This window comes from Corythoichthys intestinalis, chromosome 15, assembly GCF_030265065.1.
Source record: "Corythoichthys intestinalis isolate RoL2023-P3 chromosome 15, ASM3026506v1, whole genome shotgun sequence".
Taxonomy (NCBI): Eukaryota; Metazoa; Chordata; class Actinopteri; order Syngnathiformes; family Syngnathidae; genus Corythoichthys; species Corythoichthys intestinalis.
In genome coordinates this window covers 19215301-19232689 of record NC_080409.1, presented here as the reverse complement: position 1 = coordinate 19232689, position 17389 = coordinate 19215301, and the positions used below count along the sequence as shown (strand labels likewise).

The 17389-nt window shown below is 39.4% G+C and overlaps 1 protein-coding gene across 3 annotated transcripts in view; it reads left to right on the top strand.

Moving 5' to 3' along the window:
- kiz (kizuna centrosomal protein) overlaps positions 1–7572 on the top strand; it is an 89201-nt gene extending 81629 nt beyond the window's left edge. The window contains exons 16-17 of one of the 3 annotated variants that reach the window (XM_057858988.1): positions 2416–2537; positions 7233–7558. In XM_057858988.1, the coding sequence (XP_057714971.1) occupies positions 2416–2519 (104 nt within the window). In that variant the 3' untranslated portion in view covers positions 2520–2537; positions 7233–7558. Of the gene's footprint in view, positions 1–2415 lie in introns of all 3 variants that reach the window. The other 2 variants (XM_057858989.1, XM_057858987.1) reach the window with 2 other exon arrangements.
- Positions 7573–17389: the final 9817 nt, after the last annotated feature.

The window sequence follows — 17389 nt, the reverse complement described above, 5'->3', positions numbered from 1 at the left end:
CGTACAACTTTTTTTTACATAAAATTTGTGCAGGTGGCTATAATTAATTGAAAATAATTTACTGTTTTGCTGCTTTTTCCTGCTAGTCACCAAGTTGGCGTTGTCCTTGTATACGCTACAACATGTGCTCGTCTCTCAGTGTTCATTCGAAATTTAAAATCTTGATTTTTTTATTTATTTATGGAGGGTTTTTTCTATTTTAGAGACGGAAACGTTTTTAGTAAACGTCAACTAAAATTAGACGAAATTAGTCTTGAGTTTTCGTCAACAAAAACTAGACGAAAACAAACTTTGAGATGACAAAAATATGACAGACTATTTAGGCAAGGCAAGGCAAGGCAAATTTATTTATATAGCACAATTCAACACAAGGCAATTCAAAGTGCTTTACATCACATGAAGATCATAAAAATCACATTTAAATCAACACAACGTAGAAACGAAGACAGAAGATCGCATTTAATCACAGAATAAAAATAAATAAATAAAATAAAAATAAAACAAAAACTACTACAAATAATAATAATTGAAACCAGCAATGGAGATAAAAACAAGAGGAATAGAAAGCAGGTAGATTGAAATATATAGACACTTATAGATATGCAGTGCTAAACAAAAGCGTTTTTAGCCCTGATTTAAAAGAGCTAACAGTTTGAGCATACTTAAGACGTTCGGGTAACTTGTTCCAGAGGTGAGGAGCATAATAACTAAATGCTGCCTCACCCTGCTTGGTTCTTGTTCTTGGAACATGCAGAAGACCGGTTCCAGACGACCTTAGGGGTCTAGATGTCTCATAGGACTCTAACAAGTCAAGCATGTATTTTGGTCCAAGGCCATTAAGTGTTTTGTAGACGAGCAGTAGTATTTTATAGTCTATCCTTTGACTTACTGGAAGCCAGTGTAGCGATTTCAAAACTGGTGTAATGTGGTCCAGCTTCCTTGTATTTGTGAGGACTCTGGCTGCAGCATTCTGTACCAGCTGCAACTTCCTGACTGATTTTTTATCAAGACCTGTAAATATACCGTTGCAATAGTCCAATCTGCTGAAAATGAATGCATGCATAAGTTTTTCCATGTCTTGTTGAGTCAGAAGCCCCTTAATTCTGGTTATATTTTTTAGGTGGTAATAAGCGGATTTAGTGACGGACTTTAAATGGCTATCAAATTTTAGGTCTGAGTCAATAATTACGCCAAGGTTTCTGACTTGATTTGTAGCTGTAAGTGACATTGTGCTAAGTTGGCTGCTTATCTTTGACCTTTCCTTTTTTGGCCCAAAAATGATCACCTCTGTCTTCTGCACATTTAACTGGAGAAAATTCTGGCACATCCATTCATTGATTTGATGAATGCATTTGCTCAGGGTGACTAAGGGACTATAATCATGTGGGGACACAGAAATGTACAGTTGTGTGTCATCTGCATAGGCGTGATAGGAGATGTCATACTGTTCCATTATCTGAGCTAACGGAAGCATATAGATGTTAAATAAGAGTGGTCCAAGAATTGACCCTTGAGGGACTCCACACGTGAATTTGGTTCGTTCTGACTGATGGTTTCCGATTGACACAAAGAAATCCCTATCAGACTATTTAGTATTATCGTCCAAAATGCTAAGACGAAAATTACAAGGGCTGCCAAAAACAACACTGCTTGTTAACAACTTACTGTTAGGTGATCAGAATCTGATAGGCCTACCTTTGTGGACATAAAATGCAATGTGCCCCACCCTATTCACCTTTGTTGTTACGGGTTTGTTCCAGTTGTCAGCACTAACTTCCCGAGAGCTTCACCCAGTACTACTGCTACTACTGCATGTGGCATTTTTTGCCAGGCTAGTGGTGGTTTTCAGTTGAGAGCAGAGGAAGAGGAATGTTTTTTTTCCGTCAAATATGGGAGGATTACAGGAAAATTCTAATAGAGGAGGACGGTGGGAAAAAGGGGTAAAATGTGGTAATTTCCCAGCCAAAATGGGAGACATGACAGTTATGTTAAACCTGGTGCTGTGATTTGTTAGTGTTTATAGTACGTACTTAAATCTAGTAAAGTGTATCGACAGTTTGTGTCATGACTTAATCTCATTTCTTCTTAAGTAGTACTCCTTCAACCTCCAGCCGTCAACAGCCAGACTGAGAGCACATTTGAATGCTGCTAAAGTATAGCCTATTTATTCATACCAGTTCTAATAAAAATTGTGTTGTGTTGAAATAAACACACACGGCTGTATAAAAGGAGCGCAGTAAAATTTTCATTGTGGTAATTCAAGGTTGCTTTAGCTTCAGCGTATTGAAATTCTCAAATGCTTATGAAGTGTCGATTTAGTAGGTTAACAAAAGTATGCAGATGATCTGAAGCGTCAGCATAAGATAGTAAACATTCAGCTGCTGTGTGATTTTTTTTTCTCTTTTTGTCATGTAGAGCTGTGGGGGGACTCAGATGACAGCAACTCAGACATCGAAGCAGCCTTGCGACCGCAACCTTTCAACACAAATGATGACGACACAGATGACTTCTACGACTGATGCATCTCAGATGATGTGGTATTGAAAATAATGCACTTATATAAAGGTGCCTGTTCACATAGCTTGTTAATAAGTTATTTCACTCTTTGACTGCTATTTTATTATCCTGCATTGTATACTTTGCAGAGATGTCTTAAAAACAAATAATAGAACTGTCAACTCTCACTGGTTGGAGTATGTGAAGGGGTGCCCAACACTTTACTGTTAACCCTGCTTCAATCTCTTTATGTGAACAACTCTCCCAGCTCATAATAGCAGCTCGAAATAGATTAAACTGATCTTTTAAAGCGATTTGTTTGCACTGGGCTGAAAATTATGCATTTTGATGCCGCAAGCATCTCCGAGTGCTCTGCCTCCGGCATGCTCGAGTGTAGTGATGTGAGTCACCTGTTAAATGACAAAACACAATGGCCTCTCGGCACGCTGCCGAATGACCTGTGAACTGTCTAGAGAGGACCATCCCTGCGTCCCCTACCCCCACAAGGTACAAAGGGTTAGCACAGTCCAAATGTGCCCTTGAAGGTTTCCAGCTGCCATCAATCGTTCAAATTCTCTAGGATTATTTTAATAGCTGCAGCGTGCCATTTTGTGCTCATGTTTCAAGTCAGGGATGTTTTAAGTTCAATAAATGGTCAAGTTAATTATTTTAATTACTAGATTATAATACCTTACCCAGGGGATGACATACAGATTGTTACATTTTGTGTAACTACATTAATTTATACTTGTATTTTAGTTCTCAAGAGTGTCACATTTTTTCCATGTTTCCTTTTCATGTGAGCATGTATTTTGCAGTACAAGTGTGCTATAGGAATCATGCCTGCTCCTCCTAATTGGTCATTGTTTGGTTCAAAATACAGCTTCAACACACGAAGGAGCTACAGGTAAGATTTATTAGTAGTTGCTCATCTGTCTTAGGTGAGCTTCAGTGTGATTGAAGTGAACACAGATAAGGAGGAAGTTTGGCATACTACAGTAACGCGCATCTGTGCACAGATGTATGTTTTTTACGTACAGGGGTGTTATAGAGATCTGACTTATTCATGTTTGCGCATCTGTGTAACAACTTGAACATCCATTTAATATCGCCCTACTTCGGTTTGTTCCTTGGGGTGACAAACGGAGACCAATGTATCCATTTCCGATGCAATACGAATCCATGAAAAAGATATATGTCCTCACAGCAGGCAGTGAAGTTCATGAAACGCTCAGGAATCGACCAAAATGTATGCATGTGTAAATGTTAAATGAAGAAGAAAGGGTAACTGCAGTGTGGAAGGTAACTGTCTTACTGCCTATGACAGATTATGTTGCCACATACTTTGTGTTCATATTTAATTAGTTAAAAAGCATTCATCCACGTATTCTATCGTCAATTAATTTGAGGTCACACTTAAGTTCAATTTTTAGGAATTTTTTTCCAAAACAGATTCCAAATTATATAAAATAATTTTTGACCATTTGAATTTACTGGTTTCAACACCACATTAATTTGTAACCATGCAGGTGATGGAGATTTGTTTTTGACAAATATGTTTTTTAGCTTCTCTTTTACAATAGTATAAAAAAGTGTCTGAACCTTTTGTACTATCTCACATTTCTGCATAAAATCCCCATGAAATGTGATCTGATCTTTGTCAAAATCACACAGATGAAAAAACAGTCTCTGCTTTTACTAAAACCTCCCAAACATTCATAGGTTTTCATATTTTAATGAGGATCGTATGAAAGATCCAAGACATGCAGATTCCTGGGATGTCTGGCATGAATCGCTGTCTTTAGGTCATGCCACAGCATCTCAATGGGGTTCAAGTCTGGACTTTGACTTGGCCACTCCAGAATGTGTATTTTGTTCTTCTGAAACCATTCAGAAGTTGATTTGTTTCAGTGTTTTGGATCATTGTCTTGTTGCAGCATCCATCTTCTTTTTAGCTTCAAGTGTCTGACATACTACCTCATGTTTTCCGCAAAACATCCTGATAAACTTTTGAATTAATTCTTATTAAAGAATTATTAAAGATTGCAAGTTGTCCAGGCCCTGAGTTATCAAAACAGCCCCAAATCATGATGCTCCCTCCACCATGCTTCACGGTGGGGATGAGGTGTTGATGTTTGTGAGCTGTTCCATTTTTCCTCCACACATGACGTTGTGTGTTACTCCCAAACAATTCAACTTTTGTTTCATCAGTCCACAAAATGTTTTGCCAAAACCTTTGTGGAGTTTCCAAGTGCCTTTTTGCAAACATTAAACCAGCAACAATGTATTTTTTTAGACAGCAGTGGCTTCCTCCGTGGAGTCCTCCCATGAACACCGTTCTTGGCCATAGTTTTACATATAGTTTATGTGTGCAGATATTGAACTGTGCCAGTAATTTCTGTCTTTAGCAGACACTCTAGGAATCTTTTTTTACCTCTCTGAGTATTCTGCGCTGAACTCTTGGCATTATCTTTTGTGAGATCTTGTGAGAGAAGCAGCAGTGCGAAAGTCTATCCATTTGTAGATTTCAATTGCTCTTTAAGTCTCCTTAAAATATAAAAACCTATAAATGTTTGGGTGGTGTAGTTAAAACAGACATTGTTTTTACATCTGTGTGATTTTGACAAAGATCAGCTCACATTTGATGGCCATTTTATGCAGAAATGTGAGAAATTTTCAAAAGGTTCCGATACGTTTTCATACCACTGTAGTGAAATGAGGACGATTTTTTTTTTTTTTTTTATGTTTGTTTACTGATTGAAAATGGATACGCAAAGGTTAAAGAGTCTTATAGTAAGTAAATGTTTGTACAGACATTTTTTTTACATTTGTTATTTAAGCAAACAGCTTTCCTTTCTTCACCACTCCATGATAATATTATAGCTTTGACCTCCTTAACTCATATCCACTAATTTATTCTTAACTCGAATAATTTAGTACTTTTCATATTAGTGTTGTATCTTTTTGTTTTTTCGAGTATGTCAAAATTCAATAATTCTCTTGCCAGACAACATATCAATGTTTTTCCTGAATCTATGAAAAATGATTGATGTTTGGGGTTAGGGGGGCATTATTGCATTTCTGAATACAGTATACTCTTTTAACCTGAGAATTGTTTACACTGTCAAGTACGTGCAGATTTTATTGTAAATTCAATGTGAATTAAACTATGATCTAACAGCACTATTGAATGTTTTTGACCCTGTGTCACTCTGATGAATACCTTGAGGAATAAATAATTTCACAATTCTTTTGAAGGAAGGTTTGACATCAATTAGACTACATATAAACATCACTATGTACATTCTAGAGGTCTAGAAGTTTAAGAGCTTGTATTAGCTTCACTAGTGCAACTATAGAATGACTTGTTTGTTTATTCACTATTGTTCAATTTGTGGATTTAGGGTTGGATTCGGGTCACAGAAATGACGGATGTGTTTCAGAAGTCATGTAATCTACTTTCAATTTTATGGTAGACGGATGGACATATCCAGCTGCTATGTGATTTCTTTATTTGTTGCCCTCTCAAAAGTTATTTTTCAATTCAGTTGTATTGGTCAAATGTCATACTAATGATGAAAAAGGTTTTAAAATGCTTATCTTGGTTTCATTTTTATATTCTAAAAACCTTGTTTTTTTAACAGTTTATATATCCATACTTGTATAATTCTACCGTATACCATCTTTCAAAATCGTTAGTAGTGACCAACTGTGAGGAGGTTGGCTATAGTGATCTATGCATCTAAGTGTGTATTATTAATTTTTTTTCATATTTTTCTCAAAATCAAACGCTTAACAAACACAAAGGACAGCATTACAAACTCATCCGTAGTGAGTGGCACGACCCATCTTCAAAAGAACATCACTCGAAAATTATACAGCAAATATTTGTTGGTGTATTGAAATTAAAAGGATAGATGGATGGATTTGAAAACATTGTAATGAAAAAAAAATATAGCCATAGCATAACGGCCAATCATATACTATTATCCCACCACCCACTCCCCTGTGTATGGGATTGCAATGATATGTTGGTTTCTACTTACAGTCCACAATAAATGTTATCATTGGTGTGGCGAGCAGATTTGATTGCAGCTTTATACATAGTGTGCGTCTCCTGTGATGTGAAAAAAGCCTGTGGCATTTAATGTCAGCAGGATTCCATTAGTAAGCTTCAGGTGACCGTAAATATCAAAACAGCATATTCATTATTCATAATGTAATGGCATCAGACAGCCCTGACCTACCACAGAAAAAGGGACTGCGGCAGAATAATTTGGAGTTTGCTAAAAGGCTACCCTCACATAATATCCATGTTAAGGAGCATGTCAACAGATACTTGAGAGCAACATATTTGCTCATATTGGAAGTGGAGTTAGATTGTTCTAATGTGAAGTCACATTTTTTTTAGATCAGCTTTGTGGTTCCTTGGCACACAATAATGATATTCCACCTCTTCTCTTAATGTGTGTGAGACTCTTCATGGGAGTAGCCTAATGCACTGGCGTTAAGGGGTCACTCCAACACTGGTTGTCTGTTTTTCGACATGTTGTCTTTCTTTTTTGGCATAATAAAAGATGAAGGCAGAGGATAAACCTATCATAACTGGAATAGTTTAAAAGTATAAAATAATTAAATACAGTGGGCAACAATAAGTGATTTTTTTTTGTTTGTCTGACACCTGTGTGTAACTAAAATTTGCTCACGAAACTGATCTCGATTTTTCTCTCTTCAAGATGACCCAGGCAAAAGCTGGACTCCACTGCGGACTTGTCGGCAATTACTGGGTATTAGGTCTGCATAAAATATCGTTTGAACATCACCATTGCAGGACGTGTTTTTTTATTTTTATTTTGAAAACGCAAACTTTTGTTTTGCTTCATAAAAGATACAAGTGTGCTAAGACATGGCCTCCTGGATTCCTTTAATACACTACAATCTTCATAATTCACAGAAGACCCCCCTTAGCCTTAGCATCAGCCTTAGCATTCACATACTCACTATTCCACTGAGTGGAATATTAAACACAAACTTCCATTACTAAACCATCAGCGACAGGAGATGGTTTTAACCTTAAAAAAAAAAAAAAAAAAACTTTTTAGTCATAATTCCACTACCCGTGTTTGGAGGAAGAAGAATGATGAGTACTATCTCAAGAACACCATCCCTACTGTAAAGCATGTGGGTGGTATCATCATGCTTTGGGGGTGTTTTTCTGTGCATGGGACAGGACGAGTGCACTTTATTAAAGCATTGAAGATGGGTCGTGCCTCGGGTTCCAAAATGACCCGAAGCACACATCCAGGAAAACCAAGGAGTGGCTCCATAAGAAGTATTACAAGGTTCTAGCATGGCCTAGGCCAGGCATGTCCAAAGTCCGGCCCGAGGACCAAATGCGGCCCGTTGTCAAATTGCATCCGGCCCCCAGCCTCTGTCATAAAATCAATAACGTCTGGCCCGCACACAGACTTAATAAATTGGTCAGCAGTACTGCTACCAGCATCTGAAGTAGCTTACACACTAAATGCTACTCCTCATTTACCCACTAAAAGGCAGCAGCACTCTAAGCAACATTACGCCGTGTGACCCTCTACTTCCAATTTTGTAAAATGGCGACAATCAACAAAAAAAGGGAAAGTTGACTGCAACGGCCGACGATTCAAGGATAGGTGGAATTTGGACTACTTCCTCACTAAAATACGCAACAACTGTGTCTGCCTCATTTGCAGAGACAGTCGCTGAGTTCAATGTGAGGCGATATTACCAAACAAGACACGTTGACATGTACGACAAGATTACAGGGAAGATTCGCAGCGAGAAATTGAAGCAACTTGAAGGTAGTTTAATCCCAGTATTTCGCAGGAGCCCGAGAGTCGAAAGATAACTCTGCAAAGGCTAGTTGCGAGATTGTTGAAATTATTAATTAAAAACAATAAAGCAAATGTGACACACAGAATGGCTTGCTAAAATTTGCTTAAATATATTGTTCTACGTAAAGGACGGCAGCCAAGGTCGGCCCCCCACATTTTTACCTCATCAAATCTGGCCCCCTTAGCAAAAAGTTTGGACACCCCTGGCCTAGGCGGTCTCCAGACCTAGACCTAATAGAAAACCTTTGGAGGGAGCTCAAACTCGGTGTTTCTCAGCCATAGCCTAGAAACCTTACTAATGGGTGGGCCAAGATCCCTCCTGCAGTGTGTTCAAACCTGGTGAAAAAGTACAGGAAACATTTGACCTCTGTATTAAATTGTAAATTTCAAACCCCTCCATGATTTCTAAGTAGGAGAACGTGCAAAATAGCAGGGTGTTCAAATACTTATTTTCTTCACTATATACAGTGGGGAGAACAAGTATTTGATACAAAGTCAATGGGAAAACCCATTGGCAGTGTATCAAATACTTGTTGTCCCCACTGTATAAATCAACAATTTGTAACATTTTAACCTGAAAGTCTGTTTGATCCGTTTTGAGGAGAGCTTCTATGCAGTTTTGTTTTTTGTGCAATTAATTTGATGGTAGCGGAGAAATGACTGAGATGAAAGGAAATGATAAAATTAAAGACATTGTTCAACAATGCCATGGTTTCACTCTCATGTGAGATGCTTCGGTTAGGTGGACAAACCAAGGGTCTCGAGTGCGTCGGCTTCAATTCTCCTCGTGGCTTTCTTTTATTTTCTATCACTAAATAATAATTTAAAGCAAGGTCATCTGGATCTCCTGCGTCAATAGGCCTCAATTAAAAATCCATTCATTCTGTTGTGGCCTCTTCGGCAGCTTCTCTGGTATGTGTGCTTAAGAGACAAAAGCCTGTGCTTTTAATTATAAAAGGTTGGGTTTTTCTCCACAGATAAGGAATCACTATATACTTACATTTTTGCTTGACTTAAACAGTTTTCTTTCTTTTCAACCGATGAGCACAGTTGTTGGTATTAAAAAAAAAAAATCTTGATTTTTAACCTTGAGGGAGGATTGAAATAAAATCACTATAATCATTCAGTGCACTTTAACTCAATACGTTCAGCATCCACTTTTATTTAGTTAATTGGGTATAGACAAATACAGTAATTTCCGGACTATGAGCCGCTACTTTTTTCCTACACTTAAAACCCTGCGGCTTATTGTCCGGTGCTGCTTATGTATTTAATGGTCCGGTGTAATGGAAGTAATCTTGGACACCGAAGAAGACGAGTTAAACCGAGGAGGTGTGTTACAATATTTAATGAACTCAAAAACACATGCGAACCCAATAAGGAAGTAACAAAGGTTGACAGGGGTCTAAAAAACCCGAGGGTTAACTGAGGCAAGTGCCAGAAGAGAAGGGTACGACTACGAGTCCAAAACTAATCAAGCCACTCAATACCTACAAGAGGAGGAGGATACAAAACAAGAATGGCAGCAAGCAAAAATCTAAAACAACACCAAACGTGCATCAAGCGAAGACTAGCAAGTACCAAAGAGGCATAAGAATAAAAATTGGCAATGGCGATCAGCAATGTAATATCTTGGCACCCTTCTCTTCAATAGCCTGCGTTTAAATACCCTGCTGACAAGATGGGACACATGCGCGATGCAGGGAACTCCGCCCAACGCCACGCACCTGGGCTCTGTAATGCAAAACACAACCCGACCAGCAGCTCAAAGCGAAAGTTCAGAATTTTTTTATGTTAGGTTTAATCTTTGAGTTAGTGGGGATTTAACAAATTGGTGGAGTTGATTTCAATAAATTTCATGCAGTATGTAAGTTATTTGTCATTTGCTGACTTAGCATGCCAATAAAAAAAAACCAATACAGATCTACGAACAGATCCCACATAGTCTAATAAATTAAAAATGCAGATCATTGTTCCAAAACACCCATGCGGCCAAAACAATGTCACACCAAACTGAACAATGTCACACCAAACACTAATTCATTTCATTCTGCCAGACTATTTTTTTAGATGTGTAATACGACCACAATAAAGAGGAGTGCTTCGGCCACTCATACTCACACTGCATTCAAGCAAGGTGGGAAGTCGGATTAATCCCGCCTGGATGCTACTAGTTGCGACCTCAAAGCGTTCCAAGCGAACGTAAACAGAGAAGATGGCTGATCGCGACAAGTTGTTTTTTTATTTTGGCCATCAAAAGACATTTTGACCTCCAGCAAACCTGCCTTCTCGAAAGTGATGAAATAGTGGCGTTCCAATGATATTTTTCCAGACCAGAGGTTGGAAACTGACTTCCCACCTTCCTCGAATACAGCATCAGTCTGCTAAGTTAACTGACGGCCGGCAACATGGCAAAATGTGCATTTAGAGGCTGTGGAAAATCAGAAGGAATGGGCAAAGCAAAGTTTCCACAAATTCCCTATGAAGAATGAGGAACAATATAAAATGGTTACTTGCTGCGGGGTCCGACAAAAAAAAATCAGCGGTGAAAAAAAACGATGTGATATCCCTACGCTCTGCAGAGCTGCCGGATTACAAATGTAGCTGTTCATACTACAGTTATTGACGTGCAATGGTAAATTTTAATAACTGTATCCTGAAAACATAGCCAACACTATTGATTTCATGGGTCATCAACAGTGTTGGGAATAACGCCGTTATAAATAACGCCGTTACATAACGGCGTTATTTTTTCAGTAACGGGGTAATCTATTTTTTCCGCCGTTACAACGCCGTTACCATTACTGACGGTCAAAAGCGGTGCGTTACTTACTCTGAATAAATTGAAGAAACTACCAGCCGTAGCGAGTCTACTCTGCTCTGTTTATTTGTCATCCAAGACTTGGGGTACGTTCAGGTTCGACAATAGCGCATGTGTTTTGTTTTGTGCTTTTTCTTCGCAAAGATAGACCACACAGGAAGTTGTTTCTTTAATAGCACATATAACTTCAACATTAACACAAACGCACGGCTCTCGGCAGGCCGTGTCTCTAACTCACTCCCGCATCATGTGAGCAAAACAGTATTGGCGCCGTGTGCACTTTAGGGTGCCTCGGATTATTCTGTATCAATATTACAGCATGTACTTCTTATGACTCCAGGCTGTTTGTCCCTGCTCACTCAATTAGACAATGCTTTCCAAAGTTTGCTAACGTTTCTGTTTTTGCTACACCTGAATGCTAGCCTCGTTCCCATCCCCCACTGTCAGCCAGCAATAATGCTGCTTCCATCTTGAAGACAGCAGACGCTTTGAGGGTGACAGGAGTAGGGAGACGAGGCTACCTGAATGCACCTCCTGGATAGATGCGATGAAAGTGATTGTGATTGGCTGAGGGTTAGAGTCATGTGTCATGGTGAGCCAATCAGAGCCGGTATTTCACACACAAACCGGAACAGCGTGTGCGGTAAACACACACACGCAAAACAGATGCACATGGTCGGGATGGCAGAGCATTCAGAGGAAAATTTGTCCTTTACGAGGTGGAGATATAAACACTATTTCAAGTCAAAATACTTGAAGTATATAAACACTATTTCAAGTCAAAATACTTGAAGTACAGTAGGCTATGTCTACTTGACCAGTTGTCTTAGGTTGTGAGAGTTAGATTTAATTGATTAAACTCACTTTATATTGTTTACTGCTGATTGTTAATTTATTATATTGTTTACTGTTTATTTTTTGTTGCACTTCAAGTGTAGGATAAATCTGTTGCTGGTGAGGTGCAATAAATATTACAAGGTTCTATAACACAACTACCTGTCTGTCATTATCTATTCAACTGACTCGAATACTGCTCAGAAAATTTCAAATTCTTTGACATACAGCAACTTCTTTTTAAAGTAATGGAAATCATTACTTTCCCTGGTAACCAGTGTTGGGCACGTTACTTTAAAAAAGTAATTAGTTACATTACTCACTACTTCTTCCAAAAAGTAACTGAGTTAGTAACTGAATTACTCTATAGTAAAAGTAACTAGTTACCAGGGAAAGTAACTATTTCCGTTACTTTAAAAAAAACTTGTTGTATGTCAAAGAATTTGAAATTTTCTGAGCAGTATTCGAGTCAGTGGAATAGAGAAGAACAGCCAGGTAGTTAACTTGTTAGGTGCTTCAGCAGATTTGAATTGCTTACCACAGATGTCGACAAAAGCTTTGCCCCGGGACATAAATTACACATTACGTGCAGGTTCTTTCCTTTAATTTCGACAAACTTTAAATAATGTCTATATCTCCACCTCTTAAAGGACAATTTTTCTTCTGAATGCTCTGCCATCCCGACCCTGTGCATCTGTTTTGCGTGTGTGTGTTTGCCGCACGCGCTGTTCCGGTTTGCTTGTGAAATCACCGGCTCTGATTGGCTTACCACGACACATGACTCTAACCCTCAGCCAATCACAATCACTTCCATCGCATCTCTCGAGGGGCTGCATTTAGGTAGGCTCGATTCCCGACAATTCACGCCACCTTCAAAGCGTCTGCCGTCCTCAAGATGGAAGCCGAATTATTGCTGGCTGACAGTGGGAGATGTGAACGAGGCTAGCATCAGGTGTAGCAAACACAGAAACGTTACCAAACTTTGGAAAGCATTGTCTAATTGAATGAGCAGGGACAAACAGCTTTGAGTCAGAAGTACGTGCGCTATTCTCGAACCTGAACGCACCACAAGTCTTGGATGACAAATCAACAGAGCAGAAAGTCGACTCGACACGGCTGGTAGTTTCTTCAATTTATTCAGAGTAAGTAACGGACCGCTTTTGACCGTCAGTAATGGTAACAGCGTTGTAACGGCGGAAAAAGTAATCAGTTAGATTACCCCGTTACTGAAAAAATAACACCGTTACGTAACGGCGTTAGTTATAACGGCGTTACTCCCAACACTGCTGGTAACTAGTTACTTTTACTATAGAGTAATTCAGTTACTAACTCAGTTACTTTTTGAAAGAAGTAGTGAGTAACTATAACTAATTACTTTTTTAAAGTAACGTGCCCAACACTGGTCATCAATGATTTTCATGTGTGCATGTTTTTTTTTAATTTGCATGCTAAGCCAGCCCAATTGACTCGTGCTAGCTTAGCTACTTTGGAGGCCTAAAACTAACAAATAACAACAAACTACACGGAATTTGTTGAAATCAACTCTACCGACTAAACCCTCGCTAACTCGAAGATTAAGCCTGATGTAAAAAAAATTCTGAACTTCCCCTTTAATGTACCAATATATGAAAAAAAAAAATCAGTTTTCATGTAAAATTTGATGGCCGTATTGTGCCTGAAACTAATCGGCATACTTTGCTTCCTTTAGCATTTCAAGCAGCAATTGCCCACGACCAACAAACCACATATTTTACAAGTCAAACTTATACATGGCAGCTGACTCATTTACCGCTATGCATAAAACAACAGATTTTTTGGAGGGGGCTTGATGCCTTTAAGTTATTTACCTTTATTAATGCTCATCTGAGAAACGGAAAGCCTGTCGAAGATTGATATCACTGTGTAAACAGAGTGGAAAACCAAGTGCTACAACATCCCCAGAAAAACAAAAACTCCAACGTTTATTCAATTTAAATTCAATTTGCATAATCATTTGGAACATATTGTGTAGTATATTATTCATCACATGTAGAACATCTCCTATGGGGCCATTGCATTTATCACTTGATTCAGCAAGTATCTGAAAGTGCAGTGAGTGAACAATAGGTGCATGGGTGATTTCCATATGAATGATGTCTCTGAATGAGAGTGGGTTACAGAGAACGGCTGTGTCTCCATAGTCGGGCCAGGAAGGTTGGATCCCCTCTGCCCCCACTCTAAAAACAGGTGAGATTCTGGCATACAAAAGGCCAGGAGAAAATGTGTTCAGACTAGCCTGCGGACATACACAAAAGGAATCAGATGCTCTGTCTACAGGAAAACATTCTTTGTAATAATCCTTAGATAAAATAATAAGTTTAATGTCGCCAGTATATCATTACTAAATTGATGTGATTTATTCTACATTCCCTGCGGAATACTGTTGATCTGTAGCTCAATTGCATCAAAATTTTCTAATGTTATCATCCAGTAGAGATCATTGCATAACTTAAGCCGTACAGACGTGTATGCTTACTTCCTTTGTAAGTCTGACTTAAAGCCTCTTCATACTCCTGCGTCAATGCATGTGTCGACGCACGCATTACATCAAATGACCTGCGTGGCCCTCTGTGTCACCCAACATGCATGCATCGAAAATTTTAAACGCCTCTTGTAATTTAGTCACATTCTGTGATGACCTACTAAATATGCAAATCACAAATTTATTCAAATTATGATGACGGAGAAAATGTTTAAACACAGAATATGACACCGCTCATAGGCACTGCCATTTTAGGAGGGAGGTGACGTCAGTTATACCCATGCTTCTTTCAGTGGCGCCACCTTGGGGTGGCAAGGGCCCCTCATATACTGTAAATTTGTTGCCCCCCCGCTTGCGAATAGCATCAATTATGCATTTCATCCCAAATGCACTGCTAGGCCAACCAGAAATTATTACTGTTAGTTTTCGTGTGCCACCCCAATATTTTACGTGGCCCTTGCTGGCCACCCTTATGAAAATTTCTGCAGGTGCCACTGTACCTCCTTTGTGCTGGAGGAAACTTACCAACTGCTAGCCAGGTCTGTACACCAGAGAAGGCTGCGGGGTGCGAACTCCAGAGAAGTTTACGGGCATCTGTTTTGCACTGTGAGGCATAATAAAAGGGCAGATGAAGTTCCTAACTTTGGCAGTTTGAGCGTGGAGTCTTTCTCAAGTTAAGCATTGGAACTGCAGGCAGAGACGACTTGGATTTAGCGTCTTCATTGCGAGAAGTATCAGCGTGTCAATCAGAACAACACAGCGAAGAAATCGTAGGGATGAATTCATTTATCATACTTTCATACTCATATTGCAAGCTGTTACGTTTCAATGACAAATATTTTCATGTTTAGGTTAGTAGGCACTGTTAGCAAGTAAACACTGATAATAAGCAAACACAGTTTTGAAGAAGTGAAAATAAAATAGGCTCGCACTCCCCAAAAATACTATACCTGTCCTGGTGACGCGTTTGTTGTCTATCACGGACGTAGGCGATGCAGTTTCGCAGTGTCGCCGTTAAACGAGGCGTCTTTTTACCCTCTTGTCGCCTTTCTTGCCTCCTGTTTTTCAGCTGGTAGTGACTGCAGTGTTTATCTCGTTCACATCCACAATGAAACATTTGGGCGGAATACTGGACTGTCTCAGAAAATTAGAATACACAATATTCTAATTTTCTGAGACAGTCCTGTACATTAATCCACCATTTAAAGCAGGGGTGTCCAAACTTTTTGCAAAGGGGACCAGATTTGGCGTGGTAAAAATGTGGGGGGCCGACCTTGGCTGACGTCCTTTACATAGAACAATATACAGGACTGTCTCAGAAAATTAGAATATTGTGTATTCTAATTTTCTGAGACAGTCCAGTATGTGCCAAACAAGACTTTTGAGGCTTTTGTAGCCCTGAATAATGTGAAGCCATCTTTTCAACTATATTTTGTATTGTATTGATTACATTGCATTTAATCCCGTCCTGTTTGTTCAGCCGAACACTGTGGCATACTGGCATGGCCTTCTCCTTTGTCGTTTTTTCCGACTAAAATCCCTGCATGGAGTCCGTGTATGAAATGACTAAAAACTACATGACTAGCACAGTAACAAAGGCGGATACTCTGAAGTTCTTCCATTTGATTGGCTAAAACAGTTTTGAAGGTAATAATGGATTTTATTGATGTTTTTCTACACTATTACACATCATACAATTTTTTTTTCATCAGAACCTTGCATTTCTCTTTAAACCAGGGGTGGGCAAATTGGTCCTCAAGGGCCGTAGTAGGCCCTGGTCTTTGTTCCAACTGATCCAGCACAGACAGTATAACCACTGAGGTTTCTGCTGAATCAAGAAGCACCTGACTGCCATCAACTGATTGCGCTTGAAAGACACCAGATTGGAGAAGATGTTTCCTTTTGATGGGTTGGAACGTAAACCTGCACCCACCGTGGCCCTTTGTGCTATTGATTTTTACTTCCAAATAACTTACACACAAAGGATAAATATGTCAGAAGACTGCATCAGCAATACAGTATTTGAATTAAAGATGTACCGATACTAGTATCTGCAGGGGGCGCCAATCCGGGCCGAAATGGTGGTTTCGGTATCGGCGAGTACCAACAAAGACGGTGCCGATACCATTTACCGGTCCATTATTATAACATTTGACCGCAGCCTTTTTTTTTTCTCCTGGCGCTCACTACACTCTGTCTCTGTGTTGTGTGATGACACGTGAACACCAAGCAGCTATCGCTATTGGCCTGCTCCAGACCAATGAGAACGGGCCAATAGCCACTCCTGACCAATGACAAGGCCGCTTGGCGGCGCCGACATGGCGGCGGTCGGGAAATATTTCAAAATAGAAATCCCGTCAATTAAAATCAATGGCTGCATGCAAGATTTGCGGCCTGAAAGTTTCGAGATGTGGAGTTAAATCGGCCAGTTTCAATACCTCGAACCTGATAAAACATTTGAAGAGGAAACGTGAACGAACACAACGACTTTGAGCCTGCAAGAGCAGGACTGCTATCCAGAGGAAGGGCGCTGGACCGGTGCAACAATCTCTGGTCAGTTCACTACTTCAACTTTACTTTATCTTTTACTTAAAGAAATGCTGCAGTAATTTGGGAACTGTTTCCAAAGTAGGGTTGCCACCTTTCAGAAATAGAAATAAGGGACTCTCCCCTCCCGAAAAAAGGAGGCTAATAGACGGGATGCTGTGGTCAATTATTATTACTTATAATTGTTAGCGTCCGCAAATGGGGAAACAAGGTTGGACCTCGAAGCAGACAACAAGCGGGGGATACGTACAAGGGTTTAATGATTGCAAACAAAAAATAACACGCAATCGCGGGATAGTA